This window comes from Dipodomys merriami, unplaced genomic scaffold, assembly GCF_024711535.1.
Source record: "Dipodomys merriami isolate MVZ:Mamm:240054 unplaced genomic scaffold, mDipMer1.0.p SCAF_148, whole genome shotgun sequence".
In the NCBI taxonomy this organism is placed as follows: Eukaryota; Metazoa; Chordata; class Mammalia; order Rodentia; family Heteromyidae; genus Dipodomys; species Dipodomys merriami.
The window spans coordinates 2,907,418-2,924,455 of record NW_027202804.1 but is presented as its reverse complement, the minus strand read 5'-3'; the positions used below and the strand labels follow the sequence as shown (position 1 = coordinate 2,924,455).

General features: G+C 47.2%; 1 protein-coding gene across 2 annotated transcripts; it reads right to left on the bottom strand.

The window, feature by feature from the left end:
• Positions 1–1,382: 1,382 nt before the first annotated feature.
• LOC138826700 (transmembrane protein 231) lies at positions 1,383–14,835 on the bottom strand. 2 transcript variants are annotated; one of them, XM_070021947.1, is made up of 7 exons: positions 14,583–14,835; positions 14,325–14,494; positions 8,208–8,336; positions 7,678–7,821; positions 6,218–6,299; positions 3,787–3,891; positions 3,169–3,445 (listed from the first exon to the last, which is right to left on the bottom strand). In XM_070021947.1, the coding sequence occupies exons 1-7, from the start codon at positions 14,719–14,721 to the stop codon at positions 3,264–3,266; spliced, it is 951 nt and encodes a 316-aa protein (XP_069878048.1). In that variant the 5' UTR covers positions 14,722–14,835; the 3' UTR covers positions 3,169–3,263. The 2 variants fall into 2 exon arrangements, with proteins under 2 accessions (XP_069878049.1, XP_069878048.1); XM_070021948.1 differs by lacking the exon at positions 3,787–3,891 and having other exon boundaries at positions 1,383–3,335.
• Positions 14,836–17,038: the final 2,203 nt, after the last annotated feature.

The window sequence follows — 17,038 nt, the reverse complement described above, 5'->3', positions numbered from 1 at the left end:
CCTCTGTGAGACTCTTAAATCCAATTAACCACTTGAGCTGTGGCTCAAGTAGTAGAGCTCTAGCCTTGAGCAAAAAAAGAATTCAAGAGGGGCTGGAAAGGTGGCTCAGTGGTAGAGCGCTTGCCATGCATGCATGAGGCCCTGGGTTCGATTCCTCAGCACCACATAAGCAAGAAGAAAAAAAGCTGGAAGTGGCGCTGTGGCTCAAGTGGTAGAGCGCTAGCCTTGAGCTGAAGAGTTGAGGGACAGCGCCCAGGCCCAGAGTTCAGGCCCCATGACCGAACCCCCCCCCCAAAAAAAAAAGAATTCAAGAGACAGCTTCTAGTCTCTGAGTTCAAGCCCCATGACAAAAAAAAAAAAAAAAAGAAAAAAGAAAAAGTCTCACGGACTTCCCTGGCTGGGCTGGCTATGGACCATGATTCTCAGATCTCCGCCTCCTGAGTAGCTAGGATTCTAAGTGTGAGTCACCAGCGCCTATCACAACTGTTACTTTCTTTCATTTGTGCAATTCATATGTTTTTCCCCAGGAGGCAGTTATAACTTACCTTTTACTTTTGTATCAGAAAGATACAAAAACTCTTTCACAATGTGCAAATGTGAAGAGGACTGGAGAGAGAGAAAAGAATGGAAAAAATAAAATTTTGTGTGTGTCGGACTGGGGCTTGAACTTAGGACATGGGCATTTTCCTTGACTTTGTCACTTGACTAGCACTCTACCAGTTGAGGCTCAGTTCCACATCTGGCTTTTTGGTGGTTAATTAGGGATAAGAGTCTCACAGATTTTCCTTCCCTGCTCTGGCTTTGAGCCACAATCCTCAGATCTATCTCTCGAGTAGCTAGGATTACAGGTGTGAGCCATTGATGGCCAGCAGAAATTTTATTCACCTTATGCAATGGAAACTAAATGGGGCCTCACTTGATTCCAACAGTCTGGTCGTCTGATGATATTAGCAGTCCTCCCTGCCCTCCCTCCAATACCGCGAAATGACTTCCAACTCTCACTAGTTCTGGGTTACAGCCCAGTCACTGGACTCCTGTGTATTTCTCATTTTCAATCTCTTGCATTTTCCTCACTCTGCTATGTGAGTCGGGTTTAGAAGTTACCAACATTTGATCTGAAAATAACTTGGTATTCACCAGACATAGTTGTAATTTTCCAGCCTGTGTCTTCCGCTTGCCATGTGGATTGCACTGAAAACTCCCATTTACTTGGGGTTGGACTAGGGGACGTTTGCCAAAGAGCTAACAAAAGCTCCAAGGTTTTGGGCCAGAGCTTTGGCAGAGCCAGGCTGCTGGTGAGGAACTTGGATAAACACGTGCAACCTTTGGCCTCTCCACTCTCTCCCTTCCCAGCCCTCTCCCTCTAAAAAGCCGCAGGCACACTTCCATTTTGGACATTTTAATTACAAAGTTATAAAACACACCACAGATTATTTTTTCATCTAAGTCTCAGGGAATAAAAAACAAATGAGGCATATAGACAGGCCTAAATCTGTATCTGTGTGTGTCTGTGTGTGTGTGTTGGTAACTGGGACTTGAACTCAGGTCCCTGCCACTGCCCCTTAGCTTTTCTACTCAAGGCAGACAGCTCTAAATCTTAAAAGAAAAGATAAAGGAACTATTGTTGCTGCTTGAGTACTTCCAAGTAGTTTTGCTTCCAAAATTTTTATTTTGTTCAGTAGGAAAGAAAGGTGCTTTGGAAATAAGAATTACCTGGGTAAACTGAGGCACACACTGAAAGGCTGTATTTGTGGATGGGTATGACGTATAGGTCCCAGAGGCTAGGTATGTCCTTTCGTACTAAGGACATGGGGGTAGGGGAAGGAATCACGAGGCCAAACATCTGTCCTTCAAGGAGACAGCCTGCTTACTCAGAGCGAGACAGCGTTGCAGGGCTGGTGTCTGTGAGAACAGAGGCCCATTCTAGCCATCTGGTCTGCAGACACTTGCTTAGTTAGGAGGAGATCTGGGTTCACCGCCTGTCATTCTAATGGCCAGGCTGGGTGCTCTGGCTAGCAACCCTCTTCGTTCCCTCCTTGTGGTTCTTGTCCTCCTTAAAGCTGCCTCTCTGCTGGGCACCCTGTTCTTCAGTCAAGGGAAATGCAAGTAGCTGGGCTTCCGGCTAGCCCTCCAGATAAACTCTGTGGTTGTCAGGGAGTGGGAGCCAATACCAACAACAAGGCCTCTGTCACCCATATCCTTTCAGGAGGGGGAAGGCGGTCAAGGAGGAGAAGTGGCAAGGGTCCAGACTGTTGGGTGAGGGCCAGAGAGAAAGAACCTGTTGTTAGAGGCCTTATGTCCCCCACTGCTGTGGGGGAGACGGAATGAACCGGCCCTGCTGACTCCACTCTCCTGTTCCAGGGGCACAGACACAGGGCAAGAGGCAGGGCAAAGAGCCAGACAGAGTAGGGCAGGGACAGAAGGCTGTTCAGCTGAGCAGATGACAGCACATATCTGTTAGATGGGAGGGCAGGTATACAGTGCTCTTTTCCTTAAGGGTTGCCTGCCCACCCCACACAAGCTTTTGGGACCAGCCCCCTCCAGTGTCACGCCCCCTTCCAATTCTCCAATTAAAAGCCTCCATCCTGGAAATCAAAGTTCTGAATGGGAATTGTGGACACCCAGGGAGGGGCATACTGGGGATTTGCATATTTATCCCCGAACTCTGAAAAGCAGTAGAGTGGCCTACAATGGGGGGAGAGTTGAACAGTGCTGCTCAGTTCAAAGAAAGGAAAAGTCTTTGCTTGACCAGAGATGGGACTCATTCTAAGATGTCCGAACTTGACCTAATTTTCTCCTGAAATTCGAGGATAAGGCAGGAACAAAAACAAACGAGAACTAGAAGCTAGGTGCCAGTGGCTCATGCCTATAATCCTAGCTACTCAGAAGGTTGAGACCTAAAGATTGTGGTTTGAAGTCAACCCCAGCAGGAAAGCCCATGAAACTCATATCTCCAATTAACCACCAAAACAAAAGCAGGAAGTAGAACTGTGGCTCATGTGGTAGAGTGTTAGCCTTGAGCAAAAAATGTCACAGACAGTGCCCAGGTCTAAAGTTCAAGCCCTAGTACCAGCACATACACAAAGGAACCCACAGGCCTTCCCGCAAATTGATGGTCTCTTCAGTGCTTAGAATTTGTCTCTGAAGGGGAAAACACAAGCTCACGGTGTCCAGTAGGCTCTTTTCAGAAGTGTCATAGGATGGCAGCTGGCAGAAGACAATGAGGTAGCACAATCCCAAGGAGTTGTTTAGAGACCGTCTGCTTAGGACAAGTGCTGCTTGTACACCTCTCCCTGGGACACTGATGTCACAGGAATTGTGGTGACCACTTGATTCTGAAACACAAAAACTTTTATTCTTTCGAACACCCAGAGGAAGATTAGCAGGATGCTGACATACTGGACCCAGGCAAACTTGATCATCTCCCAGAAGCCTGGTTGGTAAGTACAGGCAGTTAAGGGGCACAGCCGACACGGAAGCAAGTTATGCTAAGGCTCAGGTCAGATGGGAAATGGCAAGAATTTTTCTAATATCCTTAAGATCAGAGGGATAACCAAAGATTATTAAGGCATAAATATGGATGGTTCTAACCTAGAATTTCCCAGAAAGAAATGTGAACAGGAAATGAACTTTTTTTTTTCTGAACAGCAGACAGACACCAGGACTGGAACAATTTTCAGTCTCAGGCTGGCATCCCACATCTGTTCCTACTTGGGATAGCTGAGGATTCCCTTCTTCTTTTTGTGGAAACTGAGCCATCACTGGCTATCTAACAGAAAGGATATGAAATGACTTCCACGGGGTAGCGAATGACAGCGTTGATCACGAAGGGAGCTTCGCTGGCTCTGCCCACCAGCCAGAGGGGGTTGGGGTCATTCAGGACAGTGGTAACTGCAATACAAGCATTAACGATCGATCCAGACCATTAATATTAGGGACTAAAGATATCCTTTGATTCTTAAAGGGATCTTCTGCACTTTAGAATGAAAACCATTAAAAGGAAAGAGAGTTTCTTACACATTATTTAAAATATTTGTTACACTATGTCAAAGACTTGCAAATGGCCGGGCGCTGGTGGCTCACGCCTGTAATCCTAGCTACTCAGGAGGCTGAGATCTGAGGATCACGGTTCAAAGCCAGCCCGGGCAAGAAAGACTGTGAGACTCCTATCTCCAATAAACCACCAGAAAACCGGAAGTGGCGCTGTAGCTCAAGTGGTAGAGCGCTCGCCTTGAGCTGAAGAGCTGAGGGACAACGCCCAGGCCCTGAGTTCAAGCCCCACAACCGACAAAAAAAAAAAAAAAAAAAAAGACTTGCAAATGGTCTGTGTTCTACAACTACTGAACTGCTGGATGCATACTAAGGTGCCAGTGAAAATAATATGGATTAGAACTTTGCAGCAGTCAGGCGGAAACATATCACAGAGTTGAATAAATAAGAACAACTTGGATCCCAAAGCATTTCTAACACTACAATAGCTGTATAGAGATTCAGTATATGGATAAGGAATGAAGGAAGGAAGCCAGGGTCCAGGGGTTCACATCTGTAATCCTCGTTACTCAGGAGACTGAGATCTGAGGATCCAACCCGGGTAGGAAAGTCTGTGAGACTCTTTGTCTCCAATTAAGCGCCAAAAAAAAGTCAGAAATAGAGCTGTGGCTGAAATGGTAGAGCACTAGTGTTAAGTGAAAAAGTTCAGGGACAGTGTCCAGGTCCTGAGTTCAAGCCCGGTACTGGCACTAAAGGAAGTGAAAAAAAAAAAAAAAAAAAAAAAGGGTGAGGTGGAGCTGAGGTGGAGCTTTGTGCCAGAGCATTTGTCGAGGATGTGGATCAGGTTCCCGCTGCTGCCAGAAAAAAAGAAAAAGAAAAAAGGAGGAAAGGAGAGAATATAGACTCATGACTTTTCATTTTGTTTAAAAACTTCTATTCCTGGAATATACTGGTACTGTATTGCTTAAAATTAGGAAGACCTATGGGCATTATAGGTTTCCTATTTGTGAAATGTCTGTTTATAGTACCCAGGAGGTCAGGTTTCCACATACCCATTTTGATGCCTTTGGGGAAAAATCTCAGGTCACTCACCAGGCCCAGTGTGTGGAGTCCAGCACTGGTGAGGCCTGTGCACTTCACCTGTGAGGACAAAACTCTGCCTGCAGCCAGAACTGTGGGTGCTTCTGTCCTACTGGATCAATCGCCTCCTACATAGATAGGGTGCCTTGTACCCAAATGTTTCTTCTCTTTTCGGAGGGAAGTACTGAGGATTGAATCAGGGCTTTGCTCTTGCTCTACACTAGAGCCACACTTTGGTTAACTGAGACAGAGTCTTGCTTTATGGTCTTGGGTGGCCTGGACTTCGATCCTCCTATTTGTGCTTCCCTACATCACTGGGATGACAGCTATGTGTCATTATTCTCAGCCACTGTGCTTTCCTCATGTCTGAGAACAGCCGTGGTATTCCACCATACCCAGAGGTGCTGGACACTTGAGAACTCCCCCTCACCCACCACCACCTTTGGTCCTATCTGACCTCAAATTACAGTCCTCTTGATCTCTCAGGTTGCTAGGATTATAGGCTTAAATAACCATGTCTAGCTCTATTTCTATTTGAAAAGTGGGAATAGCAAATTTTCTTGGGCTTCTTTTACAGGTGTGATATAGGGAATATATCAGGCTTACAGACACATTAAGAAAAAAAAAAAAAAAAGAAAAGAAAAGGAAGCTACCAAGCCAGTGGTGGGACAGGTTATGGGCGGTGGGAACAATGGATGTCAGCAGGGTGGTGGATGGGCATGGGGGGGATGTGTGTGTGAAGTCAGCGACCAAATCCACAAACCCCGGGGAGCCTGTGCTCTTCCTGCCACTGACTCTCCAATGGCTGAGTTTTTTTTTTTTTTTAATTATGACAAAGGTTTTATTTCTTTTTCTTTTTTTTTTTTTGGGGGGGGGTCCGGTCGTGGGGCCTGAACTCTGGGCCTGGGCGCTGTCCCTCAGCTCTGCAGCTCAAGGCTAGTGCTCTACCACTTGAGCCACAGCGCCACTTCCAGCTTTTTTCTTATGTGGTGCTGAGGAATCGAACCCAGGGCCTCATGCATGCAAGGCAAGTGCTCTACCACTGAGCCACCTTCCCAGCTCCCAAAGGTTCTATTTCTATCTGCTTCCACTGCCCCACACCTGCAATTCCCTTCACCATGGGTCCCATGGCCTGCCCGTGACTCACCATTCCTTTCCTGATAAGCAGCCACAATGTGGGTAAGGTCATAGTCCTGGGCGAAAGGGCTGGTCCCATTGATCACAGACACCTGTGAGGGGGGCAGGAGGACGAGGTGTCAGTGTCCCTCCCAGCCCTGCCCACCTGAGCTGGTCCCAGAGAACATCCGCTTATTCTTGGTGACCTGTTCCACCATCAATAATCTTTTCTTCAAGGATGAATTAACTTGGGGCTGGGAAGGTGGCTCAGTGGAAGAGTGCTTGCCTTGAGCTGAAGAGCTGAGGGACAGCGCCCAGGCCCCACGATGAACCCCCAAAATAGGAAAAAAAATAAAGGATGAATAAACTCCAGTGTAACCATTTTAATCCTTTTACTCTGTCTTTCCTTATGTGGGGATGGAAACAAAGGGTCATTGTCCACCTCTCACAGCTTTTAAAGCTATAGTATAAACACAGTAACACCCGCACTCCCCCTGCCCCCCCAAAAAAGATAAACTCAAAAGAGGCTGTAGTGCAGGCAAGTGATCCTCCCATCTTAGTGATCCTCCCATCTTAGTCTCCCAAGTGCTAGGACCTCCACACCCAGTTGTAAACCCCTTATCTCAGGGATGGCATATGCTACTCGTTCAGTAAGTGCTGGCTAATTTTTTCTTTTAGTGTTTATATGAACATTTTACATGATCATTTGGGATATGTGATAGTTAATTTTGATTGAATTGATCCACATGTAGATTAGTAAAGCACACTTCTGGGCCCGCCTGTGAGTGCATTACCAAATAGGATTAGAGCTGACCTAATGAATGGTTTAATCCATTGATGAATTAAAAACTGAAAAGAGCTGGGCACTGAGTAACTCATGTCTGTAATCATAGCTACTGAGGAGGCTGAGATCTGAGGATTGACGTTCCTGGCCAGCCTGGTAGAAAATTCCACAGACCCTTACCTCCAATTAATCACCAAAAAGTCAGAAGTAGAGCTGTGGCTCAAATGGCAGAGTGCCAGCCTTGAGTGAAAAAGCTCAGGTACAGTCCCCAGACCCTAAGATCAAGCCCTAGGACTAGCACAAAATAAAACAAAAATTGAAAAGACTATTGGAAGGTAGGCCTTGGTTGGAGAAGACAGGTCACTGGGGTAAGCCCTGTGGACTTTATCTTGTCCTCGCCCCATCCTGTTAGTGATCTACTCTGCTTCCAGTCCAACAGGAAGTGACTGCCCCTTCCTGCACTCCCTGCCACGATGGGCTAAAACCACTGAAGCAATGAACAAAACACACAGAGGCAAAGACTTTTCTCCTGTCTCTCTTTCTAGGTATAAGTAAAGGTATACCACCTCCATATCTTGAAAGAATTTATGACAAGAAGTTCCTTCCACAGAGAAAATGCTATTTCTAACTTTAATTTCTCCCTCTTCAAAGAATGTGATTTTTAAAAACCCACAGAAAAAGAGACGGGCAGTCAGAAGCATCCTTACATTGTACCGGACATCTAGGCCGCTGTAACTCAGAGGCTGCTTCTGCTGTAACCTGAGGTCCCCGTTCACGTGTAACTGGGACCCAGGAATGGCAGAGGAGGACTGGAGAAACGCCATGCTCTGCATCACGAACGTGGACATCCTCTGAAACCATTAGGAGGAGAGAGACAAAACCAACCGACATCAGCGCTGAAGGGCTCTGGGTTCAAGAATCACCTGTCTGCAGCTGAAAGTGATGAATCCGGACACACTTGGGTTCGCAGGCAGGAAACCTGCTCAGAACCCTCTGAACCATAAACACCTCACTAATTAAAAACAAATCACTACAATTAATAACTAATAAATACAATAACAAATATAAATAGAAGTAAATACGACCCCAGTGGAAAACATTCAGTTTGCCTAGTTACATTCTTTCCTCCCCACCTAGGAAAGAGCAGAGTTACAGTATGGTTCTTCCTAGGAATTAGTAGGAGGGCTGTGTTCCTAAAGCCGAAAGGGGAGGGGACCGGCGCTAAGGGCGGACTCACATGCAGTTGGTAGGAGAAGGTCAAGATAAGCTGGACACCAAGAACGTTCTCTGTGGCTTGCAGCGGAAGCTCCAGTCTAAAATGTAACACGTCCATCTTCCCATCCAGGTTCCTGTCTTCTTCTCTAGTCTACAAAACCCAAAGAAAGAGGTTTCTGTCCCTCTCTTCCCCACCACCTTTTTGCGGACCTGGGGCTGGAACTCTGGGCGTGTGTGCTGTCCCTGAGCCTCTTTGTGTTCCACTTGGTGCTCTACCACTTGAGCCATAGCACCACTGCTGGCTTTTTCTGAGTGGTTAATTGGAGATGAGTCTTATGGACTTTTCTGCCTAGTCTGGCTTCAAACTGCAATCCTCAGATCTCAGCCTCCTGAGTAGCTAGGATTACAGGCATGAGCCATCAGTACCTGGTCCCTGCATGCCCCTCCCCCCCCATTTTTTGGGCATGGTTAGAAACTGAACCCAGAAGCTGGGCACTAGTGGCTCACACCTGTGATCTTACTTATTCAGGAGGCTGAGACCTGAGGATTCTCACTCCAAGCCAGCCTGGGCAGGAAAGTCTGTGAGACTCTTATCTCCAATTAACCATGGAAAAACCGGGAGTGGAGCATGTGGCTCAAGTGGTAGAGCTCTAGCCTTGAGCACAAAAACCCAGGGACAGTGTCATAGCCCTGAGTTCAAATTCCATGACCAGCAAGCATGAACAATTGCATGTGCATACACGCACACATGCACACGTGCGCACGTGTGCACACACACACACATACATACACACACACACTCCAGAGAGTAAGTCTGGATCACTGCACATTTTCAAATATACATAGGCCAGAACCAAGGCTCAGAGCCACAGTTGCTGTCTATACATCACATTCACCCATTAATCTTACAAGGGCTTTTAGAGGTGCTACCATACCAGGCAGCTGTTTGACATGTTGAAAACACAATTTTTTTTTTTTTTTCTGGTCGTGGGGCCTGAATTCTGGGCCTGGGCACTGTCCCTCAGCTCTTCAGCTCAAGGCTAATGCTCTACCACTTGAGCCACAGCACCACTTCCAGTTTTTTCTACTTATGTGGTGCTCAGGAATTGAACCCAGAGCCTCATGCATGCGAGGCAAGCATTCTACCACTGAGCCACCTTCCCAGCCCCAAACACAATGTTTTGTAAGCAAAACAAAGTCCCCGTGCTAACAGAACTAAAAAAATTCCATTAAGAAGGGTAGAAAATAACTCACAAACAAATACAGACTTAATAATATCACGCAGGCCCAAGTGTCACAAAGAAAAATGGAGCAGACTAAAATTAGAGCATGATGAGGGTGGAAGGAAACAGAAAAGTCTACAGGAAGTTTTCAGGATGATCTAACGCATTGATGACCTGAATGAAGACGGGAGGAGACACAGGAATGTCTGAGGAAAGAGTGACCCAGGCTAACCAAGGTGCTGTGTTCTCAGTGCCCAGCGGCCAGGGCAGCCAGGCAGAGCGGTGAAGGCCATGGAGAGGGAGGGGAGGGATCAGAGCGAGCCTTGGGCTTGAGTGAGGGTGGAATGATGCATCTTCCATTGGTGCCGCCACGTGGGCCTCTGATGAAATCAATTCTTTACTTCCAGTCAGTTTAAAATAAGCATAACATGTGTTAACAGAGATTCAGAGACATAACACTTCCTCAGCACAAATTCTGTGCCAGTACCTAAAATCTAACTGGTGCCTGGCCATGAATCATACTGTAATCTTATTCTTATGAGATATAGAGTAGTTTGGAACAATTGGAACAAGTGTGTGTGTGTGTGTGTGTGTGTGTGTGTGTGTGTGTGTGTGTGTGTGTGTACAGGTATTAGGGTTTGAACTCAGGGCCTGGGCCATTGTCCCTGAGCTTTTCTGGCTCAAGGCTGACATTCTAGTACTTGAGACACACATCCACTTCAAGCTTTTTGCTGCTTAACTGCATATGAGTTTCACAAACTTTCCTGCCCTGGCTGGCTTCAAACCTGGATCCTCAGATCTCAGCCTCCCGAGTAGCTAAGATTATAAGCACAAGCCACCAGCACCCAGAAAAGGCTGCTCTGATTTTTCTTCTCAACATACTTTAATGCATTGAAAACATAGGAATTTTTTGCTTTTGTTGTTGGTTGTGGGGCTTGAACTCTGGGCCTGGGCGCTGTCCCTCAGCTCTTCAGCTCAAGACTAGCACTCTACCACTTTAGCACAGAGCCACTTCAGTTTTCTGAGTGGTTTGTTGGAGATAGGAGTTTCACAGATTTTTCCTGCCTGGACTGGTTTTGAACCATGATCCTCAGATGTCAGCCTGAGTAGCTAGGATGACAGGCGTGAGCCACCAGTGCACGGCAAACATGGATTTTTATGGTTGGACATGACTCAAGTGGTAGAGAGCCTGCCTAGCAAATGCAAGTCCTTGAATTCATAACCTAGTAGCACACACACACACAAACACACACACACACACACACACACACACACACACACACACGGAATAAGAAAAAATACAGGGGCTGGGAAGGTGGCTCAGTGGTAGAGCGCTTGCCTTGCATGCATGAGGCCCTGGGTTCGATTCCTCAGCACCAAATAAGCAAAAAAAAAAAAAAAAAAAAAAGCTGGAAGTGGCGCTGTGGCTCAAGTGGTAGAGTTCTAGCCTTGAGCTGAAGAGCTGAGGGACAGCACCCAGGCCCAGAGTTCAGGGACAGCACCCAGACCCAGAGTTCAGGCCCCACGACCAGAACCAATAAGAAAAAGAAAAAAAAGAAAAAATACAGACACTTTAGGAACAACACTGTGCAAGGTAAGTAAAACAGAAGCAAGACAGATATTTTTCCAAAATTGCCAACTGCAAAACCACTTCCTGATACTATGGTAAAACCTTCACCTAAAACCCAGCTTCTGGGCTTTCTGAGCAGATTCTCAAATGTGGTAAAGGAGTGTGGGTTTATGTTCAGAGTTAGAAAATAGCCAGGCATCTGTGGCTCACGCCTGTAATACTAACTACGCAGAGTATCGAAGTTCAAAGCCAGCCTTGGAAAGGGAGTCTGTAAGACTCTTACCTGTGATTAACCAGCAAAAAGCTGGAAGTGGAGCTGTGGCTCAAGTGGTAAAAGCACTAGCATTGAGTGAAAAAAATAAGGGACAACAGCCAAGCTCTGAGTTCAAGCCCCAGTGCCAGTAGGAATAAATACGTTGACAAGTTTTATGCTGCAATAGGATTAAGGGTAAGTGAATAACATTAAAAAAAAATTATTTTCCTTGTAGAGGCAGAATCTATGTAGCGTAGGCAGGCCTCACACGCCTCATTCTCCTGGCTTGGCCGCCTCAATACTAGAATTACAGGTGTGTATCCCCACACCTGGCTCTGTTTAAGTTTTTAGCCACCATCAAGCTGTTATACTGTTTTCTAAAGTGACTGCATCATTTTATATGCTTACCTGACTTTAAATTTTTATTTTTTTTTAATTTGACTTTGCTTCATACTGCCAGTCACTATTTTTTTTCCTTTAAAAGTATTTATCATTAACATGTAAAAATCTTGCCTGGCGTGGCCATGCACATCAGTATCCTAGACACTCCACAGGTTGAGGCAGGAGGATCTTGATTTTGAAGCCAGCCTGGACAACTTAGCAAGATCCCCTGTCTACAACAACCAAACAACAAAAACAGCCAGGCACTGGTAGCTCATCCCTGTAATCCTAGCGATGTAGGAGACAGATCTGAGGATCGCAGTTCAAAGTCAGCCTGGGCAGGAATTTCTGTGAGACTCTTTTTTTTTTTTTTTTTTTTTTTTTTGTCGGTCGTGGGGCTTGAACTCTGGGCCTGGGCACTGTCCCTCAGCTCTTCAGCTCAAGGCGAGCGCTCTACCACTTGAGCTACAGCACCACTTCCGGTTTTCTGGTGGTTTATTGGAGATAGGAGTCTCACGGTCTCTCCTGCCCGGGCTGGCTTTGAACCGAGATCCTCAGATCTCAGCCTCCTGAGTAGCTAGGATTACAGGCGTGAGCCACCAGCGCCCGGCTCTGTGAGACTCTTTATCTCCAATTAACTGCCAAAAACACCCAGAAGGAGAGCTGTAACTCAAGTGGTAGAGTGCTAGCCTTGAGTGACAGCATCCAGGACCTGAGTTCAAGACCTAGGACCAGCACACACACACACACACACACACACACACACGTACACATGCCCCATCATCAAGAATACAAACAACAACAAACGCTGGTGAAATTGGGAGAGAAAGGACCCTCGTACACTGGTGATGGAAATATAAGCTACTTAATTATACATGCAGAAAGTAATGCTGAACTGGCAGGGTTAATGTTGTATCTCTGGTCAAACAAAGCACCCAAGACAAACCTTGTACCAGAACTTACCTAGGTTTTAGTTCACACTTGAGCTCCCCCTGCCTGCCACTCTAATGATCCTCACTGAGCACGAACAAATCGTTCCTAGTCCAGAAGAGGAGATGGCACAGTAGAAACAGTAGAAAAAGCTATCACAGAACAAAGGGTATAAACAAAATCCAAGGGCAGGCCAAGTGCTGGCGGCTCACATTTGTAATCCTAGCAACTCAGGAGGCTGAGATCTGAGGATCACCATTCAAAGCCAGCTGTGGTTCATGTGGTAGAGTGCCAGTCTTGAGCAAAAAAGCTCAGGCACAGGCCTTGAGTTCAAGCCCTAAGATTCACACACACACACACACACACACACACACACACACACACACACACACACACACACACACACACACACACAGAGCTATGAAAAATGGGAATAAATCCAGCATAAAATATAAAATAAGTATAAATAAGAGGACAAAAAATGGAATCAGTCTTAGCTTCTATTGAAAGTCTGTCTGAACTGCACATCAGAAACAGACAGTATATGGTTCTCAAGCCACACAGCCAGCCAGTAGTGGTGAATGCACAAGTAAAAAGACTGAAGGAAACCTAATTTTACTTCTATTTCTGGGATTATTCTAAGCTTTTCTCATGATTATTTCTTAGACACAAATAGAGCAATATAAAGATGTTAAAAAGAAAGTTTTACCAAAACTTCAAGACATAAACTGCTATTTTTCAGTAAAACTAGCATGTTAATTTTGTTTGGAATTTTTTTTAATGTTTAGATTAAACCTAGAGCCTTGAACATGAGAGGCAAGCACTCTTTTGAGCTGCTCTCCTAATCCCCAAAGTTTGTTTGCATTTTGGGAAAGGAAGTAGCATGTAAAAAACATACAAACAAAAACCAATAAGGTTGACTAACAAGTATTGATTACTTGTACCAAGTCTTTAATTTTTTTCATTATGTAGCCTGTAACTCTATGTTTGACATTAATAAACATACACTTTTGCAATCAGAATAAAAAAGAAAAAAATTCAAGCAACCAGAGAAAGTAATCAGAATCATCTTTCTTGCTATTCGCACAACCAACCAATAAGCCTTGTAAACATTCTAAACCTTCTTTAGAGGAAAAGTGTGATTTCCCTACAAACACACACACACACACACACACGCACAACACAAGTTTGTCTTGTAAGCCGAACCTCTCTGAGGTGTTCAAAGAAATTCAACTTTGCAAAAAGGAGAAAACAGACATGTCACACTTGTAAAGGAAAATGTTTTCAGAAAAGGAGTTTAAGGGCAAGTGCTGCACGCCCAGAAAGGCGTGGCTCGGCCAGGGCACAGGCAGAGCCTTAACCAATCCGCGGCCTGGCTTCGGCGGGTCATCTGCATAGACAGGCCCGTCCTACCCAGCGTCCCGAGGCCCGGACCCCGGGCTTCCCAAAGCCGCGCCGGGCCTAAAGCGCTTCTAAGGGGACTCCCACCCCGCCACACCCGGGGAACGCCCGGGCCCAGCCAGGCTGTCCCACACTTCTGACCTGGGCAGGGCGCCCGGGGGGGCCAGCAGGGCTGACTCCAGGGGCGGCGTGGGCTTCTGGGGAGCAGCTGAAGGAAACGGCAGGTCTGCAGGGCGGCCACTTACCTGCAGGCCCAGCGCAGGCGCACACGTCCTCGGTGGCTGGCGAGCCCTGCAGATCTAGGCTGGGGTCCCCGGCAGCCCGCCCCCCGTCCATGCCACCCCTGCCCGGTTCCGGGGGGCCCAGGCGGGAGCCACGCACCGACACGAGCGGGATGCGAAGGTGGTCCCCCTGCAGCCGGTTGAAGGCGGGGAACGTGCTCCAGGCCAGGAAGCCTCCGGGCTCGGGCCCCAGCAGGGCCACGAGCAGCACCTGGTGCTGGAAGCGCACGGCCGGCTGCTCCTCGTAGCTGCTCCGCTTCAGCCACAGCCCTGCGTGACACAAGAAGGGGGTCAGGGGGGCCGGCCGGGGCGTGCGGGCCGCGGGCGGCCGGCGTGGGCCGGCCCCGGGCGCGCTCACCGTGGCTCCGGAAGGCCACCAACAGCGGCGGGATGTAGGTGAGCGCGGTGGCCAGCAGCAGGAACAGCGCGGCCTTGGAGCAGAGCCCCGCGCGGTAGCTGCGCTCGATCGGGTGAGAGAAGATCTCATAGAGCGCCATGGGCCACCACACGTAGCCGGGTTCCACGTTGCGGACCCCCAGCGCGAAGCCTGGGGCGGCGGGATTACCAAGTTTGGCTTCTGCAGGTTGCCATCGCTCTGGTCTCCACGGCAACCGACGGCGCGGAAAAGGAACCAATAGGAAGGATGCACGGCGTCGGAGTGGGTGGGGCTAAAGGGAGAGGGCGGGGTCAGGGCGATCTCACTTTACCCGCAGGTCTGGGGGGTGACTTCTGTCCAGCCGACCTCAGAAGCCTCCCCCACCCACCAAGTCAGACTTGGAGGCTTCTTGAGCATCTCAGGCCCTTTCTGCTTGTGTTGATTAATTCTGTACGACCCGAGATTGATGTTGTAATATGCAAATAGACCTCTGCAGAAAAAAGGTTTCCCCTGTTACTTTGTGTGTGCAGAAGAGAATGTTCCCGTTCAATGAAGTCTGTCCACAGGTTAAGTGTGTAAAAGATTTGTCCAAAAGTTTCCTCTATCACTGCCTCGATGGCTCACGCCTGCACTCCTAACTACTCAGGAGGCTGAGATCTGAGGATCACGGTTCGAAGCCAGCCCAGGCAGGAAAGTTCATGAAACTCTTATCCTCAAACACCAGAAAAGAGTCAGAAGTAGAGTTGTGGTTCAGGTGGTACAGCACCAGCCATGAGTGAATAAAACCAAGCTGGAGCTCTAGCCCTGAATTAAAAGAAACAAAAACAAACGGAAACTCTCCCTAAGGTCACCTATGAACCCCCAGGGTGGTTCCACAGAACTCCAATCACTTACAACACATTTGCAGTCTGGGTGAAAAGCCAGGTGCCTTTCCCGAGATGACATTAATTGATCCCTATACAGAAGTGCTTCTTCCTGCTAAACCAATAGTTCAAATGCAGAAGATTTTGAGGCAAGATGAGGAAATGGCAATTTTGCCCCTTCTGGGATTATAGGTGTGACCCATGGAGGCAGGTGTGGATTTATTATTTTATCCAGAGCTTTCTTCACTGAAAAGACGCTAAAAGATCATTGTATATATATATTTTTTAATTAAAAAATTTTTTGGGGAGAGGGGTGGGGCTTGAACTCCGATCCTGGATGCTGTCTCAGCTCTTCTGCTCAAGGCTAGTGCTCTACCGCTTTGAGCAACAGCGACACTTCTGGCTTTTTCAGTGATTAATTAGAGATAAGATTCTCAAGGGCTTTCCTGCCCAGTCTGGCTTTGAACCGTGATCCTCTGATCTCAGCTCCCTGTGTAGCTAGAATTATTGGCGTGAGCCACCAATGCCCAGCAAGCATCACATTCTTGTGTCAAGAGATAGTGTGAGAGCTGGGAAGGTGGCTCAGTGGTAGAGCGCTTGCCTTGCATGCATGAGGCCCTGGGTTCAATTCCTTAGTACCATATAAGCAAAAAGAAAAAAAGCTGGAAGTGGTGTGGTGCTATGGCTCAAGTGGTAGAGTACTAGCCTTGAGCTGAAGAGCTGAGGGGCAGTGCCCAGGCCCAGAGTTCAGGCCCCACGACCAGACCCCCCCCCCCCAAAAAAAAAGAGATAGTGTGAGGTTTGTGCTAAGTAGTAATAATTCCTCTCCCTCTTTTTGTGCTGGTCTTGGGGCTTAAACTCAGGGCCTGGGCACTATCCTTTAGCTTTTTATCTGCTCAAGGTTAGTGCCCTACCACTTGAACCATAGCTCCATTTCTGGCTTTTACTTGGGCTAGCTTTTAACCTCAGTCCTCAGTTCATCCTTCTGAAAGCTAGAATTATAGGCATGAACCACCAGTGAGGGCTAGAAGAAACTTATATTCGAATCTTGTTGAGTTTTTACCATTTCAAAGGAGAATGCTAACCCCCATATCTTGTAATTTAAGAGCATTAGAATGAAGGGAAGCTTAACTACTTTATTTTTAACACCCTTCTTATAGTCATTAAAAAGAATATATAATAAAGAATATAATAAATCCTCACCTGTCTCCTCTCCTGTCACATTTCTCTCCCTAAAGAACATTGGTCCCCTTTTAATCTTAAAAAGGGAGTACAGCTGGGCGCTGGTGGCTCACGCCTGTAATCCTAGCTACTCAGGAGGCTGAGATCTGAGGATCGTGGTTCAAAGCCAGCCCGGGCAGGAGAGACCGTGAGACTCCTATCTCCAATAAATCACCAGAAAACTGGAAGTGGCGCTGTAGCTCAAGTGATAGAGCGCTCGCCTTGAGCGCCCAGGCCCAGAGTTCAAGCCCCACGACTGACAAAAAAAAAAAAAAAAAGGGAATACAGAGAGAGGAGAAAAGAACCCCTGGGTGTCTCCTAATTCATGAGTGGGAGACAGGGATGGTTTCAGCA